The sequence below is a fragment of the Marmota flaviventris genome, chromosome 2 (genome assembly GCF_047511675.1).
Source record: "Marmota flaviventris isolate mMarFla1 chromosome 2, mMarFla1.hap1, whole genome shotgun sequence".
Classification (NCBI taxonomy): domain Eukaryota; kingdom Metazoa; phylum Chordata; class Mammalia; order Rodentia; family Sciuridae; genus Marmota; species Marmota flaviventris.
Window position 1 is genome coordinate 13,069,152 of NC_092499.1, and position 18,328 is coordinate 13,087,479.

Genomic DNA, 18,328 nt, shown 5'->3' on the forward strand with positions numbered 1-18,328 from the left:
TGAATCACGTCCAGGAGCCGGCGAAGGGCACGGCTCTGCCCCAGGAGGCACCGTGCCTGTGGCATGGAGGGGAGGTCTCCACCTGTCCCTTGGGAGTTTGTGCCTTACGTATCTTAATGAAGGAATCAATTCCTGCCTCAATGTCACAAAGAGGAGTGCCAATATTTTCTCCTGAGTTCTTTTTAAAATTCTGCCTTTTATAGTAAGATTTGAATTCACCTGAGGTGAGAGGGAAGGATGTCATGGGGACTGGCCGTTAAGACGCCAGCCCTCACTCGCTGCCGTGACACCTCTGTCGCCTCCCACCCCAGACCTCGGCCAGTAACGTCTCCCACGTCGGCCCGAGCTCATCCTCGTGCAAGCCACCACACTGCGGTTCTTTTAGTTTATGATCTATTTTGATATCCATCAGGTGGACATATCGGGGAAACGCCTCTCTCACTTTGAAAACACAAAGGCAAGATTGCTCAGTACGATATCTTTGACGTTCACAGACTAACAAGCTCAGGTTTGTGGAAGTAATTCTAGGAATGGTTCAGTGACTCCAACCACCAAGGACACAGGAAACTAACAAAAACAAACAAATAAAAAAACCCCAAAGAAACATAGATTTTAGACTTACCACACAATTTCTTCATCGTATATGAACTGGAAGGCAAAAGGAGCCAAGGGGGCATATTTATTCCAAATGAAAAACAACGCAGACCCCTACCCACCCAGGGCCGCCCCCTAGGGCCTGTGACCTGCTTTACAGGAAGAGGGCTCTGCTTCTCTGCCGCTCATTATTGCAGGTGACCCTTCCTCAGCTGGAACCTGGGCCAGCGGTGGGGCTGTCTCATGTGGCCCAGCTTCGTGTGGCTCTCTCAGGACAAGTGGCCTGTGCTTCTCTAAAGCTTCTGGGGTTGACCTGGCAGGAGTCCCCATCATCATGCAAATAATTGCTGAAATCATGGAACTTCAAAGACCAGAATCTACTTCCACGTCTACACATATGTCTACACAGAGGGTGTGTGGGGCAGGGTGGGGCTTTAGCTAAAAAAATAGAGCGACCCCTTTGGGAATGCCAAGGGGGAGGTTCAGCTTGTGGACTTTGAAGGCAGCTGAGGGGTGACAATGGGGACAATGACACGGCTCCATGTAGAGGTTGATTTTAGGTGTTAACTGGCCTGGGTTGAGGGACGCACAGGTTGGTACCATATTATTTCTAGGTAGGCCTGTGAGGGTGTTCTCTTCTTTCTGGAAGAGACCGGCCTTGGAGTTAGTGGACTGAGTCAGGAAGGGCCACTCTCACCCAACATGGCGGGCACCACTTAATCAGCCGAGGACTGGAGAGAACAGAAGGCAGAAGGGGGTAAATCTGCACTCGTCTGCTCACCTCACCCCTCCCTCTCTCAGAGCTGGGGTACCCTTCTCCTTCCTCTAGGGACCAGAACTCCAGTTTCTCTGGGATTTTGGACTCCAGGACTCGCAGTAGTGGCCCCCTAGATTCTCAGGCTGTTGGTCTAGGGTGAGCCACCCACCTGGGCCTCTCGCTTACAGGTGGCCTATCGTGGACCGTCTCGACCTCTGTAACCACCTGAGCTAATAGCCTAATTAACCTGCTCATCCACCCACCCACCCATTTCCTTGTCTCCTATCCATTATGCTCCCTGGAAAACCCAGATTAATACACCCAACCATGCCCTCGCCACCCAGAGTCCCTGGCACAAGTGAATACTGCTTCTGCAGTGGGAGGGGGTGCTCCTGCGACCCCCCAGCATGGCCCCGTGTGGAGAGGAAGTGGATGGGCTGCTCCCTCAAATCTGATCTTGGGGACACCCTACATATGGTGGCAGGAGAGGCTGGAGGCTGTTGCCTGGACTTGGGCCCACTGTACTACCTCTCCCCGCCATCACGGTGGGCAGCACCCACAGGACCAGCTTCAGGAAGCCATTTCTGAGGAGGTCACCCCAGCCAGGCACAATCCCGAGCCTTCTGAACTCGAGGCGCTGAGGAAAGGGCCCTCAACAGAAAGGGAGGATGGGACTATGTCCCGGGGAGTCTGGGGACATTACAGGAACCTTCTTCGTCTTTCCAACCTGGAGGAGGGCTACTGGCATGCAGGGGCAGTGGAGGTCAGGGAGGACAGGGAGGACAGGGGCATGAACCATGGGATACAGGTCTACGGGGTCAAGCTGTCCCTATTTGGCACGTCTGAAATGTCCTGATGGATGTTCTAGGAACTGGAAAAAAAAAAAAAAACCAGGGACCTGAGCCTTGAGCTTATAAATCTTGAGTTTTACTGATCAAAGTCATTTTCAATGGTTTTAGTAAATACTTAACTTGCTGGTAAGTTCAATGTCCTGGGAACCGAAGGGCGCTGTTCAGAACTTGTGGGGAACCATCCCTTGTTTGGGGAACACACGGTGATACTGGTGGCCCCTTCAGCCTGCCACTGTCATTGAAGGGCCCAGAGCTGCTCTGTATGGGGCACCTGGCTCTTATAGAACCTTCATGCCAAAACATTTGCCTATGGGAAGCTGCATCCTTTCACAAGGAATTCCTTCTATTCTCCTTTGTGTACAGTCAGGACACTATGGAGACTATTTTTTTTTTTTCTTAACTTGCGTGTAGGTAGATCGTTTTGCTTATCAATTTCATTTCGGGCTGTGGCAGACAGCCCCTAAGATGGCCCCAAGGATCCCACTGCTCTATATTCACGCTCCCCTTGAGCGTAGGCTGGACCTGGTGGCCTCTGACCAACAGAATGTGGCAGAAGTGGTGGGGTGCCGCTTCTGAGACTGGGCTACAAGAAAACTGGGGCTTTCACGCTGGGCCTGCTGCCCTGCTCTGGGGGAAGCAGCCCGTGGGAGGCTCCGTGGGAGGCAGGCTGGTGAGGGACCCTGGCCCCCAGGCCCCAGCTAAGCCGCTCTCAGACCAGGAGATTTAAATAGTTGCTGTATTTTGTTTTTGTTTTTGTTTTAAGTTGTAGATGGTCACAATACCCTTGTTATTTATTTTTACGTGGTGCTGAGGATCGAACCCAGCGCCTCACACATGTGAGGTGAGCGCTCTACCGCTGAGCCACAACCCAGCCCTGAAAACACTTGCTGTTTTAAGCTGCTGAGTTGGGGAGAAATTTCAGAGCAATGGACAACCGATACAAGGGCCCAGCAGTGGAGTGGAGTCGGCTCTAGGTGAGGCGAGGGGCAAACTGTCGTGCCAAGCCACGTTCCTTCCCTAAGATCCAGGTGTGCCACACACCTGCCCTCCCACCACGTCAGAGCTCTGGGTGGAAACTGTCCTGCGGAGGACTTGCTCCCTGGCAGGATGCCTCGCTGTCATGTGCCATGATGTCACCAGCCCATGGAGCCAAGGGGTGCAGCCCCCACAGGGAAGAGGCCACACTGGAGGCCCCAGAGAACCCTGTCTGGGCTCCTTGCCTTTTCCTCCTTCCCTCAGCTCCTACCTGTGCTCTCTGCTTTCAGGTGGCCCTCTCTCTCTTGCTCACTGGGAAATCAGAGACTCTGCTCCCTAGAACGGGGTCTGCCACAGTAGGGACAAGGGCTCAGTGGAGTGCAGGGCCTGAGTCCCCCACAGGGACCACTGGACACGTGCTCTGGCTTTCCCAAGGTCTCTCAGTAGCAGAGGGTCAGACATGAGGTTTCAGGGGAGGGAGGCACGTGGGTAGAGGTGTGAGGACAGGAAGAGGTGGCACCTGCCATCACTGGGTCAGGGACAGGCAGGCAGGGGTCTGTGTCTCTGCAGGAGCCTGACCAACCCACACCTGGGGCAGGAGGGGGACTCACCGCGATGAGCACAATGACAGACAAGGTGTAGTACACGGAGTCCCGGCACACGGCCCACCACGTCAGACGCACCACCTGCCGAGCACAGGGCCTCAGCTGCTGCTGGCTGGGGTTGGAGGCAGGGAAGAGCTTCCCAGGCCCCTCGCAGGTGCAAGGACATGCCCCGGGATCCTCCCAGGCCACCCGGCCCTCCCTCACATTTGGGGAGGAGACGGGAGCCAGGCCATGTGCTCAAGGGTTGGTTAACCTCCCCCTGCTCCTCAGAGGTAGCAGCATGGCCTGCCTCTCCAAGGTCAAGTCTAACGTCCCTCCAGGACTCTGAGGACACTGAATGGGGTGTCAACAGCAAGCCAGCCTCAGGCCTGCAGGAGGCCAGATAGTTCCAGAAACTTGCTCAGGGCCAGGGTTACAGGAGGCACTTCTTAAATGGTTGCAGTTGTCAAAGGAAAGCTCGGCCTTAGACTGGCCACGGTCGCTGACCCTGTGCATCCCAGGCCCCAGAGTGTTGGAGGACAGGGAACCCGGGAAGCTGACATGCTCCAAGCCACCCACCTGACCAGCAAAGAGTCCACACACTCCAATAATACACAGGATGTTGAACACGGCGGAGCCCACGATGGTGCCCACCCCGACGTCTCCGTGGGTGATGAAGACACCTAGAGAGAAAAGAGCCCGGGCCTGGATGCGTGGCTGCTGGAGGAACAGGTCCTTCCCACCCCCCGACAGCACCTGGACGTCAGCGGGAATGGCGAACCCGATGGGTGGAGGGGCCCCGGATCAGCGGCTCCGACGCTCCCCACTTTGTGAGGGGCTTTATTGGGGTGTAATCCACAGGCCAATAGAATTTGTTGACCCGGCCCAATTAGAGAATTGTGCAGCCAAAGCCACAATCTGATTGTAGGGTCGGTTAAGCCTCCCCTAATGGGTCAACCCCATGCCCACCAGCTCCCCTAAGGCACCAACCTAATCTACCTTCTGTCCCCCGTTTCTGTCTCGGGATTGACAGATGAGAACGCGGCTCAGAGCTAACATGTGACCCCGCCGCTCTGGGTGCCAGAGCCCTGTGGACCCTGCCTCGCGGGTTGCCAGGGGTTCCTCACCAATGACCGAGGCGAACAGCTCTGGAGTAGAGCTCCCTGCAGCCATGAAGGTGGCTCCTGCCACGTCCTCGCTCAGATGGAGTTTCTGAAACAGAAGGGACCACAGGCCCTCAGAGTGGGACGCGGGGTGCTGGACGTCACGCAGGACATAGAAGCCAGGGAGCTCCAGGGACATGTGCTGGGTGAGCCTCTCCTCCCTGTGTCCAAGCATACGCCTCCATGCTCTGCCAGGCCTCAGGACACGAGCCCCTTCTCCCATCCCGCCATCGGCTTTCTGCTCATCTCCAAGGCCCCTGGGAACTGTCCCCTGGATGAAGCTCTGGCACCCCTGAGAGCCAGCCGCCCCCTGTTAGACTCTGTTATTGAAACGTGGATTATACAGGGAGGGTCTGCGGCGCCCACGGTCACCCTCCCTGCTGCAGCCTGAGAGCGAGACTGGCCTATGTCACCTAGAACAGGGTGGGGCATGCAGTGGAGCCCACCAAGAGCCCACAGTCTAGACACTGTCACAGAGGCCCTGTCCGAGAAGGTGGGGGTTGGCACCTAGGCCCCCCCACAGCCTGGTCTCACATTCAGGAGACTCGCTCTCCGTGGTGAGCCTTCCCGTCACCCCTGCTCACAGAGGCCCTGTCCCCGGGATTGAGCTGACACCAGACAAGCTGGGGCTCTCCAAGGCTCACTCTGTGTGGTGGCTTCCCCACACAGAGTGAGCCGTGGAGGGTCACCCGGATGTAGAATGCAGGGCTGGGGCTTAAGTATCCCTCCCAAGGAGCCTCTGCAATCCTGGGCTCTGGGGCCACCACGCCAGCCCTGGGCCACGCCCCTCCTCACTGACCAGGGGTCCTCAGAGGGTCAGAGGTTTGGGCCTGACACAGGCTGGAGCCACAGTGCTGACCCAAGGTGGAGGCCCAGCCACCATCAAAGAGGGGGGGTTCACAGAAAAGGCTCTGCCGCTCCCTGCTCTGCGTGACACCAAGCTGTCTAAGCTGTGCCTGGCAGCGGGGGACGTTGTGGGCAAGATCTGTGGATCCAGATGGAGCAACTTCCCCTGTTGCCTGCTCCTAATAACCATGTTCCCTCCTGCCACTGTCACAGCAGCACGGCACCCCTGGGGGGTCCTCCACGGGCTCAGATCCCCACTGTGACCTGCCACCTACAGGGAATGAGCAGCACTGGGCACCCTTGCCTGCCAGGTGGGACACACGCGTGGCCACCCAGGAGCCTGACATCCTACAGTAGCGGCTTCCGCCAAGCTCCGGAAGAGGGTGCCCTTGGCCAACACCAATTGGGTGGCTGCAGAGCAGCATCACCATGGGACCAACACCAGCTGCTTAGAGTGACGGTCTTTACCACCAGAGCGTTCCCCAGCCTCCTCACCCTGTCACTCACATGCCACGTGTCCTCATCCCTGTCCCTCCCACGTACCTCACAGATCTTCTCTAGGGACGGAACAAAGAAGTCGTCGCACACGATGGCCAAGGCGTAGAACATGTACAGAGCCTGCCAAGGGAAGAAGATACACGGGGTCAGTGAGGGCCCCTGTCACAGCCCAGCAGAGGCCAGGGGCAGATGGGGTCCCAGAGGAAACCCCCAGCACCCTCAACTCCTCCCTGACCCATGGAAAACTGAGGCCCAGAGGAGCCATAATGTGCAGTGAAGAGGATCAAACCAGGACTCCCCGGGCCTGTGCATCTTCTCTTGGGATGCTGTTCCTGGTTCCTGGCACACAGCCCCTAAAGCCCTGGGTCTGTGGTGTCTTTTGTGGGCTAATGACATGACTGGTGGCAGGGCCCCTCGATAGCTTCTCCGTGGGCGGATGGATTAGAGGTTAGGGACCTTCACGTCCTCCCCCCTAACTTGGGGGCCAAGGCTGATGTAATCAATCTTGCCTATGTAAGGAAGCTTCCAAAAACCCCAAACGACAGGGTCCCAAGAGCTTCAGGACAGCGGGACACCTGGAGGTGCCTGGAGGGTGGTGCACCCAGGAGATGGCGGAAGCTCCTCTTCCCCACCCCCTCCCTGCGTCTCTCCATCTGGATCTTCGGACAAGCCTTCATCCGCGGACAAGCCTTCATCACACAGGCAAAGCGTTCCCCTGAGTCCTATGAGTTGCTCCTGCAAATTACTGAATCTCGGGAAGATGCGGGAGCCCTGTTTCTAGCATTGATCAGAAGTCCCCAGGGACTGACAGGCGTCAGAAGGAGGACACTCTGGTTGCCGAGCCCCTGACCTGTGGGTCTGACGCCACCCCCGGGTGGACAGCATTGGGACTGAGTCAAACTATGGAATACCAGCCGGTGTCTGCTGCTAGGTGTGTGGGATCCCCTGGGGCTCCCCGCCCAACGCACATTTTGGTGACCAGAGAAGAAGGACAGCGTGCACACTGGGACAGCAGGAGACACACTTTGCTTGTCCAACCCAGACGCCTCTTCGGAAAGAAGCAGGTCTCTCCTAGCAGCAGAGGCTGCCCTCGGAGGCAAGACAGAACCAAGGAGGAGAGCGGAACATGCCAATACGCCTGGCCTGCAAGCAGTGTCCTTGCTACTGACTGTCCTCCCTCTGCCAAGAAAAAGGGGGACTCTGGTCACCCTATGAGCCAGCGTTTCCTGGGTCCTGCTGGCCTCTGCACACATGGAAACCCACGGTCCATTTGCCTGGGGAGGTTGACGGCACCCAAGAGCCCTGGTCCTAACACTGGTTCTGGGACTTCTGAGCCAGATGACTTTGGGCAGGTCATGGTCCTGGGTCTCCACTTCTTCTCTGTTTAACGATGACGCATGAGCAGATCAGTGGTTTTCAAGTGGTGGTCCAGCTGGGCCCTTTCCCTGCCCATCTATCCAGCATCCAGCAGGGCCTACCTGGGCTCATCCTGCGTGCCAGGTGTGGGTGCCCGCAGCAGGGATTTGGTGACAGAGCACCAGGCAAAGCCTCTGCTGCTTGTGACCACCTTACAGCCAGTGCAGAGCCCTGAGGCGACAGGGTGCTTGACAGACCAGCAAGGTCAAGGTGGGGGCAGAACAGAGTGAGGAAGGGGAAATGGAGGAGGGGAGAGGCAAGGCCCGGGGCCCTGGGAGAGGAGGAGCTGCTGCCCTCTGCTGGGCAGGGATGTCCTGTCTGCAGAAAGAGGAGCCAGGATGCTCCCGCCCACACAGCCCAACACCCGAGGACCTCACAACTCATCTGATGAAATAAAGTGGAAGAGACACTATCTAAGGCCACAGCGCCCCAGGCAGGTCTGTCTACTGGGGTCCACAGGGGACAGTCCCTGGATGTGACTCGTCAGCTTTTGGAAAGAAGCAAAAAGAAACCAAGAGTGGGGCTGTGGACAGAGGGGAGGGCAGCAGGAGAGACCCTGCCACAGACCTCGGGAATCTGGCTCGAACTGGCACCCATGGGGCCACATGGTGTCTCTCCTATGACATCCACAGGAACAGAGGAGAAAGAAGAGCTAAGATAGTGCCACAATTTCCATTCCTTGTGCCGGGAGGGCGGGAAAACTTCTAGTACTGCAGACCCCTGGCTCCTCCGCCTGAGGTGTGCATTCCCTAAAGGAGTCTGGCAAATTCCCTCTGTAGAGGGTTAGAGGATAATGTTTTTGACTTTGTAGGTCCAAGGGTCTCTATTGCGACTCCTCCGTTCTTCAAGAGCCAAAGCAGCCCTAGAACGGGTGTGGCCATGGTCTAATAAAATGTGACTGGTAAGAACAGGCTTGGGCTGGATTTGACCCTCCAGCCAGAGTGTGGTAAGAGTCCCTGCACAATTCCTGAAGTTGTTTTGTCTTTGCTCTGTCAAGACTTCTGTGGGACAGGGCCACAGAGCTATGGGGCCAGTTAGCCAAACTCACACCACCTCAGTCAAAGGAGAAATGTAGAGTCAGAGTCACCAGAAAGATAACAACTCTATTACAGAAATAATATACACGCCCGCCCTTCAAACTCTGCCTGTCATCCTCATTCTAACCCTTCATTTTCATTAGAGGTTTAGCCTATTAATTAAAGTTTCACTCACTCATTCCTCTCCGGTTGTCGCTGTCAATGTGAGAATCCCAGATTTTACTTTCTTAATTATCTCTTTTAAAAGACTAATGTCTGCCTGGGATTAAATATACAAGCAGATGGTGCTGGGCGGTTGGGCTGTGATCAGAAGGGAAATTTGCCGTGGTCGATCCAAAGTAGCAAAGCCGGCCTTGCCCTGCTTCGTCTCCCAACTCCAGTCCACAGAGTCAACAAATGGTTTCTGGGAAGGGCCAGAAAGTAAATATTTTTGGCTTTGTGGGCCACTTAGACAGATGCACCACAGCAGACGTGGAGAGCACAGAAATGAATGGGAGTGCTGTGTTCCAATAAAACTTTATTTACAACAACAGGCAGTGAGACACGCATGGCTGGGCCTGGAGTTCGCCTGCCCCATTACGGAGGCAGCATCTATGATGTCAGTTTGAACCCATTATTCCCTTTTTGATTTGCTATTTGAACTTCACCACGTGTTATCAGGGCCCATCTGCACATGGAGGGAAGTTTGAGAGGAAGTGCAAGGGTTTCAACTGTAGGTAAGTAAAGGTGGGCAAATTGTCTGGGGCGGGGTTGTACGGAAGACCTCTATGTCGTGCAGTGGTTGACACCCTTGACCTGTATTTATTGGCTCATGGTTACACATCAGGAAGAGGTGCTGTCATGCACCATTAAAAAAGCAGAGAGCAGACAGGACTGAACCACTTCCTGTGTGGCTCGGGGCAACGACACTGAGTGAGTCACCGAGCACATTGGAGATATTACCTCTCAGTGGGCAAAATGGTTTTTGGCATCTGTTTTTTTCTCGGGGCTGTGGCAAGGACTGAATGGAATCTCTCAGGGGCTGTGGCTTGGCCACCCCGTGCAGACAGGTTTTAGGTGTGTGACATCATGCCCGCAAGGACCACTTACACCGAGGATGTGCAGCAGGACAGCTCCGTGCTGTCGCTCCTTATTGGAGAACAGGTCTGTGGGGAACTCGTGGATGGCTGGAAGACAAGAGGGGATGACAGAGGGTTAGGAATCAGTGGGCCCCCAAACCTCACTTGAGACCTGGGAGTCCAACAAGGAATTATGGAGTCCACTGGCTTCGGGCTGACGAGCAAGAAGGTCAGCTATTTCTCAGCCCAGGGCAGACGAGTGTTCTTAGGAAAAGGTGCTGGAGACTAGATTATACCCAGCTACTCTAGCACCTTAGAATCCATCATGTTTTAGATATTTTGAAAAACTATACAAAATACTTTATACTCACCAAGATGGCTACAGTCCAAAAGACAGAACAAATGTTGGCCATAAGGAGATATCAGAACCCTCATACCATGTTGGAGGGAAGGTGACACAGAGTGGCTTTGGGAGTTCATCAAAAGGTGGCAGTGACCACAGGACCTAGTAATTCCATTCCCAAGTGTACATCTTAGATAAATGCAACGCCTGCCCACAAACTTGTGCACAAATGCCCATAGTTGTATTCATAAGAGCGAAAATATGGAAACAATCTGAGGCAAATGCACCATCCCCTCCCAAGCAGCCCTGAGCCACTCATCAGCCTCTGGATGCCCTGGGAATGGAGACTGATCCCTTCTCATCTTCCCACCACCTGAGATGACCAATGGGTGAGCATTCTCACAAACACATGCTAAAAGGACAACTCCCAGACCCCCTCCAGTTCTTATCACACAGATAGACTAGAAACTTCTGAAAGACAGTGACCCTCACTGCCCAGTTCGCCACCGTGTCCTCAGTGCCCAGGCCAGGCCTGGCACATGGGTTCTTAATAGACCTTAACAATCAATTAAATAAGCAACGGCAAAATATTAACCAAAATGACAATCTATGTTGTTTTATCCTGTGACAATGCTGTTAACCTTGCCAGCCCTCCAGGTACCGGGAGTGACAATAGGCTCATAGTAGACACTCAATTAATGCTTGCTAGATGCGTGCTAACTGGACGTCCAGGACAGAAATCCCTTCTCTGTAAATGTCATTTGCCATAAGCTTTGACAATGATGGTTTCTGCCTCATATGGAAACTTTCCTGATTTGAACATCAGATTCTACCAACAACAAAGAACAGCTCCCCAAACACCTAGAAAAGAATGGATTCTTTCATCCCTCCCTCCCTCCCTCCCTCTCTCTCTGTAATCCAACTCCCTTAATACAGTTGCTGCTGCCAGTTCAAGGGCATGGATCTGCTGCAAGGGATTTTCTGCCTGGAGATGAGAATTACTAAGGGAGAGATTCGGCCGTCTCGCTGCCGGGGTCTTATTTCCAGGATGAATGGAGCTGTCCGGGATGGTTCAGTGCAGATCAATAGACATTTCTCACATGAGAATTTGAGGCATTTCCCGACTCTGCAAACCAGTGTTTTGAGAGCTGGCGATTTATCCAATCCTGACACGTCTCTGAGAATCAAAATAAAGTCACGCTGCTGAGGACACATCACCTGGCCTCCAGCAGGGAGGGGATGTGGGTTATAAGTGGCTTTGCCCTTGGTGGGATCAGACTCCTTGCTCACTCTCCCGCCTTGCTCAGCTCCCCTGATGTACGCTGGAGGGCCACAGAGGTGTCCTGACACTGACATCAAGGGCAGCAGGTATGGCACCCCCAGACATACCTGCCATTCTCAGTGCCCACCCGAGTCTTCTGATATACCCTGAATCCAGGGGGCTGGCACTACGGCCTTATGCATGCCTGTTTTGGGGTGAGGCTCAGAGAGGGACGTGACCAGCTCAGGGAACCCAGCCACACAGGTCAAGACTGGGAATTATGGTGCATTGTGGATTGGAGGCTGGCTTGGCCACCCATAGACTTAAAATGGCCTGGTCATTTCTCCAGTCCGTCCCGCTGCTCCTTACTGGGTGTGGCATGCCCTAACCCTGATGTCCAAGACTGCAGCCCACAGAGAACTGCTCCCCACTCCCAGCCAGTGGCTGGTAGCTGGGACCGATTCTCTCCTCTCTTTAGGACTTGAATCCTCCAGCAGCTGGCCAGGTGGCAGGGGATCCCTGTCCCTCCCACCTTGGCCACCAAGAGCAATAACTTCGGACTGCAAATATGTTGTATGTTAGGTACACCTGTCGTTTGCAGACAGAATTAGGTTTTGGGAAGTGCTTCTGCCCCCTTAGACCTGCGTGACCTTGGCAATCTGCTAAACCCCAGGGCCATACCCTCTAGGAGCCAGGATCACAGCAGACCCTGGTGTCCTGAGGACTCCGTGCAATGGCTCTGAGGATCGTTAGCTCATGGGATCGCCGCTGACCCCATGGCTCTAGAGGACACAACTTTGTTGTACAATAACAATAGAGAAATCAGAAGTGGCCCGGAGGGGAGAGGACGGCAGGAGAGCAGAGGATGGGAGAACAGATTCCACAGCTGCAGAGGAGCCACGTGGCCCGGGGTTCCCAAGGAGACCTTCCTCCTCCTCCCCTGCTCCCAGGACTGGAAGCCCCATCCAGGTCTGAGAGGGGTGGATTCTGTCCCTGCTGCTCAAATCGCCCCCCCCAGGAGAGAGGAATGAGCGGGGCACACACATGGCTTTTGAGGTCACACACATGGCTTTTGAGGTCGTGCCTAAGCCTTTAAGCTGCAGGAATCCAGGGGCGTGGGGACGGGGAAGGCAGAGATTTGTCTGCAGGTGGAACCGAGCTGGGGAACTCAGGGACACAGGGATGATCCCAGGCTCTGGGAGGGAGGGGGAGGGAGGGGACAGGAGGCAAGGCAGCTGCTCCCTACCCCCCTGTTAAGGTTCTTGCCTTTGCACCTTGGTACCCAGAGTGACTTCTCTTCCTTCTTGGCCTTGGACACGCCCAGGTGTCCTTGCAGGCCAGATGTGTGCCTCCCTCCACATGACGGGCCTGGACTGTGCGCAGCACCCAGGGCACTGCAGGCAGGTGGCTCCTGCCAGCTGCCCTCCCCACATCAGAGGGGAGCCCTAAGGGCCCGGGACAGAAGCATCTCCAGTGCCCCCAGCACCCTGCACACGTGCACTCAGGTCCTCAAGGCACACCTGAGCTTTCTTCACTCACAAAAGCTGCCCACGTGAGGCTCTGAACCGCCCCTGCGAGGCTCTGCACCTCTGCCGACATCGCTGCTAGTTGTCAAGTACGAATTATCCAACTGATGTTTACAGACCCCCCTGCCCCCGAGACTGTGTACCCCGAGCCTCCCTGAGCACGTGGCTTCATCTCAAAGGTGATCTGACTCTCAGAGGGCACCAAAGCTGCTCCAAAGGCAGGAGGTCATCAGGATGGAAGCTACCTGGATCCTGAAAGGGTGGGGTCAGTATGTGTTTCTTGAGCATCTGCTATGCACCAGGCACCAGGTGAGTGCCGTTTCCCAGATGTGGCCTTACTATATGCTTGGCCTGGTGCAGATGGACAAGTAATAAAGGACAGACAGAGTAGGAAGCTTTTCATGATGGCGAGGAGTGGACAGGGCCAGCAGTCACTGACCAGGGGAGGTGAGGACATGCAGGGAGCCGGTAAATACAGTGGCACCCATGTCCAGTTCCAAAGGTTGCATTTCTAACTTTTCCAAGCCCCTCGGTCTCAGGCGATCCCGAGAAGCTCGTTGTCCCTACTTTACTGATGAGGACACAGAGGCCCTGAAAGCCTCAAGTATTCCCTAGAGTCACGCAACCAGGCGGCACAGGCTCTTCCCAGTGAGCATCTTACTATCACAGGTGCGTGTCTCGGGGCCAGTCTCTTTACCAAGGGGCTCAGGCCCTGGAAGCTCTGAGGCCATGGCCAGCAGCCAAGTTCCTAGAGGGAGGAATCAGCTCAGTTCTGCCCGCAGCCCGGGACCCACTCCGACAGGTCAAGACACCTGTCACTCACCTTCCTTCATCTCCTTGAAACATTCAACAGAACAAACCACTTCTTGTTCACATATTAATGAATGTACATATGAATGGACAAAAGGACCTGTGGACTGTCCATCTGTCCATCCATATTACATCCATATTACATTTACATACAGTAAAACTCGCTCCTCAGGCTGCAGCTCTACGGGCTGTGAGAACCGCATGGACCTTCACATCCGCCGCCACACCCCCAGGACCCTCCATCCCCCCAAACTCCCTGTGCTGACTTTTTTAGTCACCCCCTCCTGCTCCCCAACCCTGGCCACCAGTGATGTCTGCGTTCTCTACTTTGCCTTTTCCAGAATGTCCTATGGATGGAATCGTGTCACGCGCAGCCTTTCTGGTTGCATCTTATACGTAGCAAGATGCCTGGACGTCCACCCGCGTCGTGTGAGCCCACCTCGCCAAGCGTTCCTGCTTGGCTTCCGGGACCCTCCACTCCTCCTTGCCTCAGTCTCCTGTAGGCTCCCCTGCATGCTGGTGTTCCTGGGGCCTTTTCCCCAGCCCTCTTCTCCCTCTTCTCGGCTCTGACCTTTAGTCTCCACAGGCATCTCTCAAACTTTGGTCTTTGCAGAGCTCAAGACCTAATCTCCCCGGCAGCTGCTGGACACCCTTCCTTGGCATCCTGACACCCGAAGCCCAGCCCCAGGGAGTGGCCCACCAGCCATCTCAGGGTGCAGGAGGGAAATGGGGGAGCTGTTGCTGAAGCCTACTCCTTCCTCACAGCTCATGATGGGGGGACGGCCACCCAGCGCTCAAGGTCCATTCCCACTTTCTCGTGTGAACCTGCCAAGGGGACATAGCTACGGGGTCCTGCTGGGTGGTTCACGGTCACACGTGCTCAGGCCTGTGTCCTGCTCTGAGGAGCCTCAGCTCCCTGGCAGCCCTGGCCCTGTTGACCCAGGAGACTCTGAGGACAGGAAAGAGGAAGCGCGCTCTTCTTGCTCAGTTGGTCCTGGAGACCAGGGCTACGGAGAGGGCCAGGAAGCTCTGCCGGCAGGACCACCCGCTCCCTTGGTCGGCGCAGAATGTTTTTAACTTGATCATTCCATTGCCCGCCTGTCTGAGTCCATGTGGCTGCTATAACAAAACAGGCCACCCTGGGGGGATCAGGAACAATGGAAATTGATTTCTCATGGTTCTGGAGGCTGCAAGGCCAAGACCAAGGCCCCACTCTCTGCGTCAGAGAAGGTGTCTCCTCTGTCCACACATCCTGGAGGGGACAGATGCCAGGCAGCCCTGGAACATCTCCTATGAGGGAGGAGGCAGAGCTATGACCTGAGCACCTCCCAAGGACCCTCCTGACACCACCCCGTGGGGGTCATGCTTCCCCATGGGAATTCTGGGGGACACAAGCCTCAGACACAGGGCGGCTCCTTCCACCTGTGATTCTGTAAGCACCTAATTCCCTGCATTCAATCCTTTCTGTTTAAAATACTGAGGATGGTTTCGATGTCTTGCACCGAACACCGACTGATACACCCAGCTCCCGTCAGTCCTCAGACAATCTCCCTTCCCAAACTACTCTCAAGCCCACTCACCCTCCACCTGCACCCCCAGCAGCATCTCTCGGGGACCACCCCACTGACCCCACCCCAGCCTCCCCCAGCCAGCCCTCCCACCATGTGGTCCAGCCAGACGGCTTCTCAGCACATAAGACCAGAGCCAGAAACCCCAGGGAGACCTTCGAGGCCTGCCCCGAGAGGCTCTGCAGGCCAGGCTGACCAGCCTTCCCGGAACCAGCACTTCCAAACTGCTGCTCTGCGGCCGCACGACCCTGCAGACAGAACGCTGTCAGCAGCGCCATGCTTTCTGGTAGATGCAGATCTTTCTTAAACCTTTCAATTAGCCGATTCTCTTTAGGGAATGCTAACTGTGAATTGAACTTTTTTTTTTTTTTTTAATCTGCCTCCAAACATGTCATTCTGTCTTTGCTTTCTACTCTGGTTAAAAATAACCTCACATTCTAAGCCCTGACGTTTATTCTCAAACTATGAAAACAAGACTGCAGGGCTGGGAAGTCGTTTAAATAGCTTCGAATTTCTAGCATTTCAACTTACATAAGGTATGTGGTTTAGAAACCACCCAAGCACCAGGAGCCCAAAGCAAAAAAAAAATTGTGATTGTTTTTTTCTCTCCCCAATTCTATGGTTTAAAATAACTTCGATAGCAATCTTCTGCCTCTCATGGGCAAGAGTTGGCAGGTGGAGGTTTTAGACCATCACCTCCTGTCCCAAGTAGGAGTAAATAAAATTAGATCAAATCATCAGCTTAACCAGCAGGAAAAGGAGTTGACAATCCTGTCTTTCTGGACATTCCAAGAGATTATGTGCTGCAAAAAAATAAGAATATGATCAGTAGCCTCGGCCACGGGATCACCCACCACAAAATCTCACAACTGGACGGAGCTCCTGATTCTACGTGGCTCAGCTGTTCCCACCCGGGAGGGGGAGCAGGCTCACCACCATCCCCGGGTTTCTAAGTGGCTCCTGCATCTGCATCTCTCTGCCAGCTCTGATGCCAAAGATCCTTGTCCTATAGCAACAAGGACCCCTGACCCCCACTTCACAGGGGAGACACCAATGTCCAGAGAAGGTCAGACGCTGTACTCAGAACAAGTAGTTAGTCACAGGGCTGTGGGACCTGACAGGACAAGGAGACACCAGACAAACTCTCTCTGCAGCAGCCATCTCAGGAAACCAGACTACCACCTCATAGCCACCAGCCCAGATTGGCCAGGCCTGGTCAGTGATGGCCAGTGACGGTCAATTGGGTTCCAACTCAAGGCCAGCTGCCCGAGTTTGAATCTTGAATGTCCCTGAAAGGTGCCTGTGTTTAAAGCATGGTCCCCAGTGTGGCATGTTGGGAAGGCGTGGGGTCTTTCAGAGGTGGGACCCAGAGGGAGGTCCTTAGGTCCTTAGGGACATATCTCCAAAGGGAATTGTGGGACCCAGTCCCTGTCATGAGCTGAGGAGCTCTGTGTCCCCACAAGCTCCGGCCATGGTATGCTGTCCTGGCCCTGACCAAACACGGGGCCAATCAATCATGGATTAGAAACTCTGAAACAAAAAAATACCCTCTCTCTTTAAAAAATACCTGAGATAATCAGCTTATAAAGTGACAGGAGTTGACTAATACACCAACCAGAGAATGCTCCAACGTCTCCCTGAAGGGAATTGAATCGTGTCCCCCACATTCGAGTCTACCAGGAATCCTGGAGTGTGACCTGGTTTGGAAATGAGGTAGCAAGACCCTGCAGACCGCGTGTCTCAAACTGCCGACGTTTTCTCGCAGATCCAGTCTGAGGCTGGCCGAGGCCAAAGCTCTGGGCCTAAGGGAGGCAGAGTTCACGGTGGAGGGCGAGGAGGGGAAGCTGCTCTGTCCACCGGGAAGACAAACCACGCCAGGGCACACGCCCAGTGACGGCCTCCTGCAGGCAACCCCTCCAGCTAGTCCATTCCGAACAGTTATCAGGTCAGTCCACTCAGACTAGGCTGGGCGATCAGGGTGCAGCTCCCCGTGACCTATCACTCAGCCTCTGAGCACAGCGGGTGTGGGGACACCTCACCTCAAACCATAGCCCCCCACCATAGGCTTCCCTGCCCCCTCGCCTGACGGGTCTGCCAAGTGCAGGTGACAGTAGCCGACCCCGGCTGTTGACTCTGAATAGGTGCCTGGCTTTGCCTTCCCCTGGGTGGCCTTTGTTTACTCCCACAATTAGCAACACCTTCCGTCCGACCATCTTTCCCTTGCACTGGGTTATGTGCTCTCTGACGGCTGTCCTGACTGTGTGCTCATCCCTGTACTGCTGGGACCTTTGCCAGCTGACACCAGAGAGAACAGTCAATGACATAATGTGCTCATATCCAAAGTGAATTGGGAACCGAGACCCCCCGCCCACTATGCAGCAGACCGGGGACCAGTCACGGGGGGGGGGGGGGGGGGCAAGACACAGCACTACTGCTTATCAAAAGGAGAAGGATTATTAAGGAGAACATTGCTATTTGGAAAACAGGTACAATGGGCTTTACACACACACACACACACAGGCTTAGCACATGCCGGGTGCTCTAAGAACTTGCTATAGTTTGGATCAGAAGTATATCCCCCAAAAGTCTGTAATAAACACTCAGTCCCCAGGGTGTCACTACTGGGAAGGGATGGAGCTTTCAAAGGTGGGACCTAGTGGGGGGATCTTTAGGGCATTGGTGACATGCCCTTGAAGGGGACTGTGGGACCCCCGTCTCTGCCTGACTCCTCTTCCTGAGGTGAGCAGTTCTGCTCCACTTCCCCTTCCCTCTACCATGTGCTGCCTTGCCACAAGCCCAAAAGCACCAGGGCCAATTTATCAGAGCCTGGAATCTCCAAAGCTGTGAACCAAAATAAACCTTTTATCCTCATAAGTTAATTATCTGTTATTTCATCATAGTGATAGAAAACTGATGAGCACAGTACTTTTACATAGAATTATAGAATCTCATTTAATCCTAACCCGCCTTTGCAATGCTATCATCATAAGTCCTGCTTCACAAGTGGGTAAACGAGGCCACAGAAAGGTTAATTAAGTTGC

At 54.6% G+C, this 18,328-nt stretch overlaps 1 protein-coding gene across 1 annotated transcript in view; it reads right to left on the reverse strand.

Moving 5' to 3' along the window:
• The window catches only part of Slc24a4 (solute carrier family 24 member 4), a 131,750-nt gene that overhangs the window by 39,817 nt on the left and 73,605 nt on the right, over nt 1–18,328 (reverse strand). Inside the window, exons 3-8 of the mRNA XM_071607590.1 lie at nt 9,811–9,887; nt 6,314–6,388; nt 4,889–4,973; nt 4,341–4,444; nt 3,789–3,863; nt 623–648 (exon numbers count right to left, since the gene is read on the reverse strand). Coding sequence (XP_071463691.1) covers nt 623–648; nt 3,789–3,863; nt 4,341–4,444; nt 4,889–4,973; nt 6,314–6,388; nt 9,811–9,887 — 442 coding nt within the window. The remainder of the gene's footprint in view (nt 1–622; nt 649–3,788; nt 3,864–4,340; nt 4,445–4,888; nt 4,974–6,313; nt 6,389–9,810; nt 9,888–18,328) is intronic.